The sequence below is a fragment of the Mastigoproctus giganteus genome, chromosome 13, assembly GCF_048544385.1.
Source record: "Mastigoproctus giganteus isolate SK-2022 chromosome 13, ASM4854438v1, whole genome shotgun sequence".
In the NCBI taxonomy this organism is placed as follows: domain Eukaryota; kingdom Metazoa; phylum Arthropoda; class Arachnida; order Uropygi; family Thelyphonidae; genus Mastigoproctus; species Mastigoproctus giganteus.
In genome coordinates this window covers 106708443-106722654 of record NC_143587.1, presented here as the reverse complement: position 1 = coordinate 106722654, position 14212 = coordinate 106708443, and the positions used below count along the sequence as shown (strand labels likewise).

Sequence of the window (14212 nt, the reverse complement as noted above, 5' to 3'; positions counted from 1 at the left end):
TATATTTTTTCATGATTTGTAAAATTTGCCACTGCGGGCAAGAGCCCTGCTAGCCGTATCTTAATCTGGCACTCACTGATCATCCCCTGTAAAATCCGTGGTCCTCTGTTCCACTATTTTATCTATTGGCTTCCACAAGGCTGGCCAGCCTACATTCACCATGACCACTGATAGGTCTGGGCACTTGCCATTGGCCTGATGAATGCTGCACTATCCATTCATTCTTGGTACACCTTAAATACAGCATTTGCAGTTCACATCCCTTGCCTAGGCCCACCAAGTACTTCATAGGGACCACGTTGCAAACCTGGAATATCACATTTACTAGTTCTCACTGCAACATGTGCCACCAGGTGGGGAGAATGGCCAACTGCTAAAACATGGGAGTAGTTGTGCATGTCTCTGCAGTTTTGTGCAACTGCAAAAAAAAAAAGTTGGCTATGTATTTTTCATTTTGTTTCTCTACAGTTACCTATTTTTTTTATAATTCTATTTATTCCATTATACAGTATTCGTAGATACACTAAATAAAGATTAATAAAAATGGTAATGGGACTGAAAAGTGGTCAAATGGCATATATCACAAAGGCCCTTCTTTCCAATAGGTCTCTTCAGAATTGTTTACTCTCTTTATTCTAATTATATTTTTCCCAGGGGCTCAACATCTGGTGAGTATGGGCTTGGAAGACCCAGGGTCCTGAGCTAGATATCATTCTTCTTTTTCTTGGTGTTTCCTTTCTACTTCTCTCTCTCTCTCTCTCTCTCTCTCAGGGTAACTCGGGGGATTTTTTTTTGGCTGGTGCAGTATAATCCTCAGGCTTCCTTGCACCATACGGCTAATAATATTTTCCCTTTCCGTTAAATATTTGATTTTTTTTGGTAATTTTCAGCAACATGCCATGTAATGCATGTGCATTATATGCTATGTTATAGGGTTTTAGGTGCATTAGCACTTCAGGCTATAGTGCACTGTATATGTCTGTAAATTGCATGTTCTGTGGTTAATTTTCTGGACAAAAACCCAAGTTTCCAGGAGGGAAAAACCACATTACCCTTACCACATACAAATTAACTCAGCCATGTGAAAATGATCCATAAAACTTCCTCACATCATTGACAGGATTCAAACTCATGTCTTCCACCCAACAATGGAGAGGATAGCGATTGTACCAATTGTGCTACCCATAAATTTCATGCATTTCTTTCCATGCATGTATGTCATCATGCCCTGCATGACACAAGCATCTTTAATCTTATTCTAAGTAATACTCTATAAATTTCACTTATTATTTATTAAAATTCTCCTCTGAGATTTACAAGATTGTAAATGTTTTGTGGAATTCAATACATAAAAATAACAGACAGAAAATAGCATATTTTGAAAAGATTTTATAAAAAAATTAAAAACTTTGTAAAAGAACTGCAAACTAAACATGTTTCTATTTTTGTTTTGGAAACTTGTTTTTAAATGACAAAAACATCTCTACAGTAAGATAAATAATCAAAAATAACTCTTAAGGAACTTTTCTAGAATGTTCACATAAATAGGTACCCTTTATTAAAATACATTAAGTGAACTTTTTTCTTTCAAATTATATACCAAATGAGATACACTGGGTACAGCAAACTATGATCCTAATATATTCATGAATCTGCTTATACTCACGAATGAGATAAATTTTAGTTTGATAAAATTTCAGATAAAGATTCCAATGAGATGAAATAATCACAAATTGCATTGATCATAAAAAAATTACAAGATATTTAGTAATATACTGTTCTGCCTTATTGATGAAGAAAAATGATTTCTTGGTTCAAGGGGCCAATTATGTTTAAAAATGAGCAATATTAAAAGAGTTCATACATTAATAAAACAACTATACAGCATTTCTTGAAATATACACATTAACACTGAACTGAAAAGGTATATTTTATCATTCTTAAGTTTTATTTCTATAAACAAACACTAACAAAGAATAATAAATAGTCACATATACAAAAATAATGATAATGGCAATCATATGCTATAAAACAAAAACAACAGTTCTGAACCTTTTCGGACTTGTAGACTAGCAGTTCTAAATTGTCCTAATTCCATGGGCCAACAGAAAGAAGGCCACGGACCGGCACCAGTCCATGGACCAATGGTTGAGAACACTGCTATAAAAGGAATGACAGGTATGTCAGTTGTGAAAAGAAGTTTTTTTCTTTTTCTTTTCTTTTTTACATGTCAGTGTATATTATACATTACAGCCATGAAAATGAGATCACAAAATTTTATGTTATTTATTATTGCACTGGCTGCTTAGGTTTTATACATACAGGAATGATACAAAATAAATTATTGTCACAACCTGAACACCTGTTCTGTTGCTGTACAAGTATGCAAAATTCTGTACACATGATCCATTAATACTTGAGTCTTTATGAATGGCTCTCTTGTGAGTATCCTAAATAATTTCTTGCTCACATATATTCATAAAACAGTTTCCCCCTATCTTACTGTGAAAAGGAGTTTCACAATATACACAACTTCAAAAGCAGAGGTGATATCCATTGTTATTTTGTACACAAGTTTCAGTCTCACTAAAATACAAATATCAGCTTTCAATGCCTTTAGTAAGGGAGGCTTCTAGAGATATGCTGAATTCAGAAAGGCTTTCAAGAATTTGAACAAGGAATGTAACTAAATTGGGATCTCTAAGAAATGACTGTTCCTCATACATACTGGAGGTAACTGGTGTTGAAGCAATATGCAGCAGCATTCGATGAAGGAGATGATCCCTGAATTACACAAAAAAAAAAAAAAAAAAAAAAAAAGAATGAATATTTCGGATGATGTATCCAATTAAAAATTGTGAACTCAATTTTATTAGTAATTTAAGTTAATTTTACATTTATATACTGCAACTGAAAAAGTAAAGTATGGCAGAACTCTATATTATTGTATTAAAGCAATATTCAAAATGTTTAGTACCACCTTATGTAAATTAAACAAGGTTAATACCCTGATCTGGCATGGAAAGAAAAAGAAAACCACGATAACTAATGATTGAGCCTTAACTATATAATTATTAAAGTAAATCCTTGATTTTATGGACTAATGGAGAGGAGGGGTGGTTTTTATTGTAAAATATCCATTAAATGAAAAGTTTTTTTCAAGGCCATTTGTACCTTATATAATTGTAAATTTAAACAGTTAAGTTATTTTGTATGTGTATGTATTATAAACACTGAAATAAAAATAAACAATAAAAAACTTTTTATTTACCTTGACTTTATTGGTTGAGACATAGTTTAAGATAATTTACCATAATCTGTGGTGCCTGGAAAAATTATATTCAGAGTTGGAGCTAAGAAGCCAAAAGTGGAGATTATGATCAATCTTCAGACAATTTTAAAAACCCCTTACACTTAGTCTTGCTTTTCACTATATCTGTTTGTTTTTCACAGCATATTCCTCAAATATGTGGAAAATGACAGCATAGAAAGAAGAAGAAAATCATGATAACTAATGACCTCTAATGGCTTTAATTTCTGCACAGCACTCAGATGCACATGCTTTCTTTTCTTAGGGGCGGGCCATGATGAAATACTGTAAGTGAGATTATAATAAAGAAACAGAGCACAGATAAGAAATTAACAATATGATAGTATGCGTATCCATAGACAGATTACGACACGGTGTCAGTTGCCATGACTCACAACTTCCCCCCAATTTTTCCTATCTTATGAGCACAGTCAAAATATATTCATGCCAATGAATTTTTTTTTTTTTTTTTTTAAATTCAAAGCTGATTAAATTGAGATCCATAAAATCAAAGGTTTACTGTACTGCCTTTAACTTTACAACAGATAATGAATGTGGATGCCCACCTACTTATTGACAATCATGCTATCCATATGGGTTTTCTCAAACCAAGAATTCCTTCATTGAGCTGGTTATTTATTATTTTTTATTTATTTTTTTTTGCTTTGCTGTTACCTGGCAAATGTGATATGTTACATTCTTACTCATCACAAACCCTGACAGAGAGAAGGCTATAACAGTAGGATGAAATCTATATGAAAAATTTTACTAATACTATTTTAATGCCATTTCACTACAGTAAAAACTGCAGAGCACTCTTAATGTACTACTTAGAAATCATTCATAAGGGTAATTAAATTACATAAAAAAAACATGACTGATGATATATTAAGGATTTCGTATGTGCTGTGATGTAACAACTAGATCATAAGCATAGCGTAGCATAATTTTCAGCACTCACCTTATAGTAATCAGCTTGGTTTATTGAAACTTATAACAGGTACATAGTAGTTACAAAACTTTTAAATTCCGATTAGTAGCTATTCGTAACTTAGTGTAAATTATGAATTTCAAAAAATTTAAAAATTATGAGCTTTAAAATGTGTTAAAATTTACCTAAGAAAGGAAAGTGCACATTCCATTCTATAGTTTCTTATTAAATTCATGTATTAAAACAAGATAAAATCTAACAGCCGCGCACGAGCGACTTTTGAAACAGTCCTCAGTTAGCTTTAGTGGAAAGAGAAGAACATGCGAAGTATGTCATATACTGGTTAAGTTCCCGAAATGCATTTCAGTGCACGTGGAAACTTTATAGGTGCAAAATTCAAAATAGGGGAGAAGTTGATTGGAACTTTCATGTTTAATATGTTGAATGATGTGTAGTGCTTAAACCACTCAATGACGAGAGCCTCATTTTTAAGCATTTTATAACTAGAATTCGGTTTAACTACTGTAATAGCCGAATCAATGCGTGGGTTATGATTACAAGTTTGAATCATGTTGTGTTAATTCTATACCCGATAAATTATATTTGAAGCTATTCAAGTGGTAGAAGGCACGTGTGTTATAAATTTTTTAAGTCCCAAATTTAGCTGTTGTACTACCAATGTAAAATGCTTGACAATCTGATTGACATCTAATGTTATTATAATCCTGTGTCATATACTCATATGTTGTCCTGTATGAATTAAATTTAGAACCTAATTTATTATAAGATGTAAATATTAACTTGATATCTGTATTCATAAAAATCTGTTGAAGCCGTCTAGCATATTGTTGATGGTATGGAAGGACATTTATTTATTTCTCTTATTCAAATGGTTATTAATGTTGTCAGGACTATTAATACTATTATGGACTTTAGTAATGGTTTCTTTTATTAGTTTTAATGGATATTTCCTATCGATAATTTTTTTAGTGAGGTATTGCAATTCTGTGGATAGATCTGCTTGTGTGTGACTATATTTAATAGCATTATATATCTGATTATAAAGAACTGCTTTTTTGATGTATAAAAGATGGTGCGAGTAGTAATGTAAGAATTTCCCTGTATGTGAATTCTTCCTATATAATTTGGTGCCTAAAATTGTACCGATTTTATATATAGTGAGATTTAGAAAATGAATTTTATTATCAGTTTCTACTTTGAGGGTAAATTTGAGTCTCTCATGCATTGTATTAAATAAAGTGTCAATAGTTGTTTTATTACCTATTAAAAGGATGTCATCTGCGTATCTCATATACAATTTGATACCAAGAGGAAAAGGTTGAAGTACTTTTCCTTCAATAGAAGTGAGGTGGATTTCGGATAGAGGGAATGAGATACCGAGGCCCATAGGAAGGCCAAAAATTTCATATATATTATTTTGAAATCTAAATTGCTTTGCATTAAGTAATAGTGATGTGAGCTCTAAAATGTCATTAACATTTAAATCAGTACATTTTGTCAAAGTGTGATCTTTAGTTAATAGTTCTTTAAGAGCTAGTAGCGTGTTTTCGATGTGCACGTTTGTATATAGGGAGACAACATCGAAAGACACAAGACATAACTTCCGTGACCATATCTGGGATTTTTCCTCTTGCTCAGATTACTCACCCGAGGGTGCATGAATTGAAATTGAGGCAAGACAATTGTAGAATAGCTGTGCAGAAAGTCTCCTTTAGCCAGTAGGTGGTTGAGAGTTGGAACAAACTTCTGTCAGCAACTTAAATAAGTTCAAGGCAGAACTAGACAAACATTTGGAGTGAATGGATGGGTGAAATGGGGTGGGTTTTTTTTTTTTTTGATTGATGCTATATAAGCTTTTTTTCTTGCATAATATGCCCTAGAATGCTAATGCTAAATCACTTCGCAAATGAAGCTAACGTGTGCAAGCTTTTTTTTCTGATTTTCAAAGTTATATCCATTATAAATAAATTGTCTATGGTTGGAAATAGATAAGATATGGCAGCACCTACCTCAATACTTCTAGGCAATTCATACATAAATGAACATATTATTTGAAACAATCTTCAAAATGTATGTGCATAAACTACAGAGCCCATACACAACACATATATACTTGCAAAGTGCACGTTTTAGTATACTGCACATTGATTACACTATGTAACTTAAAAAAGTTCTGTTAATCTGCAGTACTTGGTGTTTCTTCATGAATCTGGGTATGACTTTGGTTCACAGTGAAATGAAATTAATTATACAATAATACAGTGAGCTAAAAAAAAAAAAAAAAAACAAATCAAAGAGTACAAACCCTTCTAAGTTAAGACAAAAAATTTTTTCTTAAAAATGTACATTGAATGTTTGTCTTTTGTGGTCAATAAGATAATCCTGAACTACTGAACTAAGAATCAGATATAGTCATCCACCATAGCATCCCACCTTCCTCCATATTTCTTCTCCATTGACTATATGTCCTGGTGGAATCTCTGCCCATGTTCTTCACTAAAATTGTTAGGAGTTTTTTTACACCTTATTTTTTCTGAAGAAATCCAGATGAAATTGCAAGCAATGGAGCTTGATTAACATTCTGCACCCCAGCCAATTTTTCTGTAATTTCCATCAACTTTTCAACTAGTTCCTTATGATTTTCACTCAATGTTAAGAAAGCCATCACTACAAGATGAAACAATTACCAGGCATTTCATCATTAGTCATTTTGTATTACAGTTCTTGTAAAGCCAAGATCTGTTTTACTAGTGGAAAAATACACGTCAACTTTCTCTTCTATGTCATTCGAAATACAGATTTTATATGTATGCACTTTTACAAATTTCCCAGTCCCAGCTTAACATGGAGTGGCAGAAGTAAGTTTGTTTCTTAGGACCAAGGGATTGTATACTACATTTTGTGTACCAGGCTGCAAATCAATTCTGGCAGACCATTCCCATCTCCTGTAGTGCCAATGTACTGCCCTGCTGTTCCAGAGGCAGAGAAAGCAAGAGGGCATGATGAATCCCCACATCTTGAAGTGTCCCCACACACCTCATTTATAAACTGGTCACATCTGATCTTTGCTAATGCATGCTTACCATATCCAAAGTCTACTTTAACATACAAAATTTACTTCTTTAAAAGACAAAAGAGCCCTTCACAGGGAGGAGAAACTGTGCAAGCAAAGCTGAGAAGCATGAAATAAGCAATACTGAAATTTCAGATTATTAATTAGAACTTTTGACACTAAAGGTAAGTAAGGTTCTTAGAGCTAATGAAATATATATAATAATTTTTAAGGGAGATGGCAAGGGAGTACATGGAACCATTAAGGTTAATTATAAGAGCATCACTGGATTGGAAAAGTGCTAATGTATCACCAATACATAAAGGCAGTTGTAAGAGCGAAGTAGATAAGTACCGACTAGTCAGTCTGACTTCAGTGGTAGGAAAAATCATAGAAGCAAAGATCAAGTGTGTAGGATCATTTATAATTGAAATTCTGGAGGAAGCATGTGGTTTTGTAAAGGGGAAATCAGGTTTAACCAACCTTTTGACATTGTTTACTTGGACTGCAGCAAAGCTGATTTGGTCTGAAGGTACAGCATACTGTCAGCATAGGTTCACTGCTGCTATCAAGTTTATATTAAATATGATCCACTGAGTTTGCCAGTTTAAGGAAAGTAAAAATATCATTAATGTCTCTTATAATTGCATGGTTATCAGGTCTCATTATAGTACATAATGAGACCTGATAACCATTATAGTTTGTCATGAGGTTTGATAAAATGGACATTCTATGAAAATATGCTTTACTGTCAGTTCCAAGATGAGAACACATCTGAAACAGTGTGTGCGTGCATGTGTGCACATGCAACCAATATGTAACTTGGCAGGAATGATCTCTTCATGTGAAGGCTTGATTTCCAATATTTGGCCCCTTGTTTGAATCATTTTAGTTTTGCAGGCTTTTAATTATATGTCACTTTATGCTTTGAAGAAAAAGTGTTTGAGGGTTTTGCAGCTTGGTCAGCCTGTTTATTGCCTGTTATTCCAGAATGTCCAAGAATCTTGTAGTTATGTCATGACTCAAAAGTAGCAGTTGTCATGATGGTTGTGGGCTCTCTCCATATTCAAGGTATAGCAAAAGGTACACACATAATTATCACGAAAGCATCCCTCTAATGTTCACCTACAATGATCACAGCAGAAATGCTGTGCACACAGCTTGTCTTGACCACTCATAGGTATTCCAAAGCAGGCTTCATGCACTGCAAATTTGGAGCCACCAATGACGTTGTGCTTTACCTGCTGCAGACCTATATAATAGGTCTATAAAGAAAAGGGGCGCTTCATCATATGAAGCCATTAGTCCTCATACAATGAGTTTTTTAGTCTTCAGTGTTTTAGTCTTTAATCTTCATATAATGAGTTTTTTGCTCTTATACATCACAATATTAATATGTACTTAAGTAATACATATAACCATTGCAAAAAACATAAAACTATTAGCCACTGCTAATATATTAACACCAGAAAGATCAATGAAATCCCCATTGCATTCAGTGCACAAAACACATCGAATTTGGAGCAACTTCATTTGAACTTAATAATTTGATTGCTATGCACTAACAATTCATGAAAAATCAGTGACATCACAGACACTATGCAGTAGTTGATGCACATCCACAGAATCGATACTGCTTTTACAGTTAAATATAAACAAACTTTTTTGTTTTGTTACATAGTGTTATCCTTGATCCAAGAGAACAAGACAAATATGAAAAATAGAGGTGAGTGTACAGAGTTAGCACCCAGATTGGGCTTGGACATGATACATTAATTTCTATTTTTCATATTCATCTAGTTCTCTGTTGGATTAACAATAATCAATACACAGTGTGCTAAAATTCAAAATTAAACTTTATCTTTGTCTCTAATAACAATTTGTAATTTAATTTACATTTTATACTTAGAATATGTATTGATTGTTACATAAACAGAGGACCAACACATTGGTGCTTTTCCTTTCAATCTTGGTGAATGATCACTTTATACTGTTAATCCTAATGACTGCAAAAGTCATTAGGGCTAGCAGTATAAACTATGCATTTTGTATTCAGTTTTCACATTATTTAGCCTATTAGATTACACTTCATGTTTTATATCTCTTTGTATGAGTATTCAAATTAGCGTTGCTTGAGTATTTCTTAAAATGTGCCGAAGACAAATTATTCGAAATTTGCCTTCAGCCAGAGGGTAATTCATTGTTGGGAAAACTTCGATATAACGTTGTGGAAGTGAGTAAAAAAAAATTATTATTTTTTTATGATACCATACAGTATAATGGTATAGGACAGTAGGGTAAGCTCAACACATTAGAAAAAAATTGTAGACTTAAAAAGAATTATTTCATGCTCAGAGCATTGTATTTAAGAGTTTTTCAAACAATTTTGTACGGTACAGAAGAAAGAACTCTAAAACTTTATTATTGTTGTGTGTTTGGCAAAGATAATTCATTGTTTATAATGAAGTAATAGTCAAAGTTATCAGTAGTTTATTAGATGTTTGAGTACTTAGACTAAGGCGCATTTAGGGCTAGAGCCTCAAGCTGCGAACAAATTTGGACTATGTATATAAAGTGCTTAGCATCATAATACACAGCCATTTCTGAATAAACAGAAATTTTTAAGGTGGCATCGTTTTAGGTTATATCTCATATTGTGAATACCTTCACAACGAGTTGCCATGATATTGCACTACTTTGAATAAGTAACGCTTCACCTAAGGAGACTAATGTTACTTATTCTCAGATAGGTACCACCACCCAGACAGCACCGTTTCAGGGCTATTTGGCCCTTCTTCAGTGAGTGGGTAGGTACCCAAGTGATGCAATGATGGCAAAAACAGTTATGAAGTATAACTCCACAATATGAGAGATGCCTGATGGTGTATGATGTATTTAGACTAAGGCGCATTTAGGGCTAGAGCCTCAAGCTGCGAACAAATTTAGACTATGTATATAAAGTGCTTAGCATCATAATACACAGCCATTTCTGAATAAACAGAAAATTTTTTAAGGTGGCATCGTTTTAGGTTATATCTCATATTGTGAATACCTTCACAACGAGTTGCCATGATATTGCACTACTTCGAATAAGTAACGCTTCACCTAAGGAGAAGACTAGTGTTACTTATTCTCAGATAGGTACCACCACCCAGACAGCACTGTTTCAGGGCTATTTGGCCCTTCGTCAGTGAGTGGGTAGGTACCCAAGTGATGCAATGATGGCAAAAACAGTTATGAAGTATAACTCCACAATATGAGAGATGCCTGATGGTGTATGATGTATTTAGACTAAGGTGCATTTAGGGCTAGAGCCTCAAGCTGCGAACAAATTTGGACTATGTATATAAAGTGCTTAGCATCATAATACACAGCCATTTCTGAATAAACAGAAAATTTTAAGGTGGCATCGTTTTAGGTTATATCTCATATTGTGAATACCTTCACAACGAGTTGCCATGATAGTACATAGTCCAAATTTGTTCGCAGCTTGAGGCTCTAGCCCTAAATGCGCCTTAGTCTAAATACATCATACACCATCAGGCATCTCTCATATTGTGGAGTTATACTTCATAACTGTTTTTGCCATCATTGCATCACTTGGGTACCTACCCACTCACTGAAGAAGGGCCAAATAGCCCTGAAAGGTGCTGTCTGGGTGGTGGTACCTATCTGAGAATAAGTAACATTAGTCTTCTCCTTAGGTGAAGCGTTACTTATTCGAAGTAGTGCAATATCATGGCAACTCGTTGTGAAGGTATTCACAATATGAGATATAACCTAAAACGATGCCACCTTAAAAATTTCTGTTTATTCAGAAATGGCTGTGTATTATGATGCTAAGCACTTTATATACATAGTCCATGTTTGAGTACTTAAGTAAAAGACTGTTGTTACGTTATTTGAGGTTATCTTATTGCAGCTATTTACTCACATTACAAATAAAATGCTAGTTACATAATCAAACTCAATGCAGCAAAACCCATGAGTCATGAGAGCTGAATTGCATGCATCAGTGGTTTTCAACCTTTTTTTTTTAATAATGGTACCCTTACCCAATTTTCTTCCTGTTAGATCGGATATTCTCTCTCTCTCTCTCTCTCTCTCTTTATAAAAGTATGTTATATGATAGTTATTACAATAATATAGCTATGAACAAAATTACAATTAATAATAAATTATATATATAGTGCGTATATATATATATATATATAATAATTTTATTATTTATATATAGGTACTAAATAAACATCAATTATTGATCACTACAAAATTAAAAAGATACCATACACCTTTTTATAATGAAATAAATATATAAATAAAAAAAAAATAAGTTTAAGTAACTTAAACCCAATATTTTTTTTTTTTTTTTTTTTTTTTTTTTTAATGAAAACCTCAAACACAAGTGGCATTATAACCGATAGTACTTAATAATGTGCTTGGTTCGGAGGTTGAGAAGACGAAAGGAGATATTTGTTGACATTAGACGAACTGCTGCAGACTGAAATTTTCAGGAAATAGGTATGAAGGAACACTGTTCCAGAAAACAGCAGTTGAATGAATAAAGAAGGAAAATGAAAAGTTAGTTCCGTGAGTTTGAAGTTTGACAATAAATGGATGTTGGCTAGTAGCAGCATGGGTTTGGACTGTTTTGAAAGAGAGAGTGGGAATTATAGAAACCAATTCAGAAGAACAGTGCCCATGGATGCCTAACAGGCATCTGTAGGCATTTCTACAGATGCCTATCTGTAGAAAAGGCATGCAGCAGAAACAGTACATCTATGGGACGAATGCAAAAACTCTGTTAGAGAGGAGTCATTAATTAACCTAACTGCCCTCTTCTGAATGGAATCTAGAAGCCTCAGAGAGGTTTTGGGGGCACTGCCCCAGATGTGGGAACAATATTCCATGGTAGGGCGGATTTGCGATTTGTACAGAGTGAACAGCTGTTTGGAAGAAAAGTAACGCCGAGAGCGAAAGAGAAAACCAAGTTTTTTAGAAGCAGAGGAAGCAATATTTGTAATATGCTTGTGCCAAGATAGATTAGAAGTCAGAGTAATCCCAGAAAGAGATATATATCATTTTGCCTAGAAATTGGAGTGTCACCAAAGATAACCATAAAAGCAGAAGAATCCTTTTTGCAAGATATAAGACAAGACTGAGTTTTAGAAGGATTGAAATCAACTAAGTTGTCTTTGCCCTACCGGAGAATTACCTGGAGATGGGCTTTGTTTGTTATTTGGTTTTTAGGAGCATTAGCAACTAAGGCCATATTGCTCCGGGAATATGCGGTGGTCGTTCCCTTGACCTTTTCGCATCCTCCGTATTTGGTGGTGACGGGCTGGAACCCCGGTCTAATCAAGAAGCGTGTGCTACGCACTGCTGCTCCTTCCCACCTGGCTACGGAGACGCCTATGGAGATAGGCATTTAAGGAATTGATAGCAGATATTAGAGAAGTTGAAGCTGATTGGGCAGGGCAAGGTTTCTCAAAATGGAAAGTGGAATGCAATGTGCTATCATTGGCAAAACTATGGATAGGATTTCCAGTCAATGGGAGAAGTTCATTAATATACAAGAGGAAAAGAGTGGGGGAAATAACTGAACCTTGGGGGACACCGGCATTAATGGAGAAGTTAGAAGACAGGGAGCCATCTACCATCACCCTCAATGAGCAATCAGAGAGAAAACTGGATAACCAATTACAAAAAACAGTTGGCAAACCACAAGATGGAAGCTTGTTTAGAAGACTTTTATGCAAAACACGATCGAAGGCCTTTGGGATTCAAGAGCTACTGCTTGTGTTTCACCGAACTTTTCCATTGAATTTGCCCATAAATGGATAACATACCAGAATATCACCAGTGGATCGAATCCATACTGGCGATCGTCAATCAGACAGACGGTTTCTAGGTAGTTTAAGAGTTGGGGGTTAATTGATTTCTCCATTACTACAGAAAGAGTAGAAGTAATTGCAATGGGATGATAACTGGATGGAAGGGTCTTGTCACCCTTTTTAGCAACTGGCTGGATATGAGCAAATTTCCAAGCAGAAGGGAAAACACCTTTGGAATAAGAAAGTGAAAAAAGGTAGCAAAGAACAGGAGTAAGTTCAGGAGCACAGGTTTTGAGAACAAGTGGAGAAATACCATCAGGACTTGGAGCTTTCTTAGCACCAAGATTCGTCAAAATCCTTCTGACATCCTTTTGACTGAAGACCATAGGAGGCATTGAATGGAACGTGTTGGGAATGGTGGGAGGTGTTTTACCAAAATCATTAATACATGATTTGGAAGATAAATGGGATGCTAGCAGGTCAGTTTTATCCTTGGCTGAAGCGACAACAGAACCAACTGGTTTTGAAAGAGGTGGGAGCAGAGATGGGCAAAAGTTGCAGCCAATAGCTTTGGCAAGAGACCAAAATTCTCGGCTACCATTAGGGCAAGAAGGAACTTTTCTACTTTTAGCCTGTTTAAAATCTAATTTGGACTGATTAATAATTGCTTCACAATTGTTGCGAGCTTTGACGTAGGAAGAAAATGAAACTGAAGATGAAACTTCTCTTGAACAGCGTTAGCACATTTATTGGAAAGCCAAGGTTTAAATATAGGACGAGATTTTAAAGTGGAGTGTGGAATAAAGGATTCCATTGCTACAAGAATAATTTCACTGACACGATGAGTAAACCTTAACATCAGAAGTTTTGAAACAGTAATCCGACCAAGGAAAAGAAGAGAAATCTGGCAGGTCATCCCATTTTGCATTCTTGTAATGCCAAACAATACGAGGTTGGGAATAGATAAAGGTTCCACTGGAGAAGAGACAATCACCAAGTTGTGATTTGAGGTGCCTAAAGGACCTGCTACTTCGACTGTGTACTTAGAAGGGTTGTTTGTGAGA

At 34.6% G+C, this 14212-nt stretch overlaps 1 protein-coding gene across 4 annotated transcripts in view; it reads right to left on the bottom strand.

Annotated features, from left to right (window-relative positions):
• Window positions 1-2024: 2024 nt before the first annotated feature.
• The window catches only part of pns (DENN domain containing pinstripe), a 371641-nt gene continuing 359453 nt past the window's right edge, over window positions 2025-14212 (bottom strand). For 3 of the 4 annotated variants that reach the window (XM_090388147.1, XM_090388145.1, XM_090388146.1), the window contains exon 27: window positions 2066-2784. In XM_090388147.1, coding sequence (XP_090244273.1) covers window positions 2601-2784 — 184 coding nt within the window. In that variant the 3' untranslated portion in view covers window positions 2066-2600. Of the gene's footprint in view, window positions 2785-14212 lie in introns of all 4 variants that reach the window. The other variant, XM_090388148.1, reaches the window with a different exon arrangement.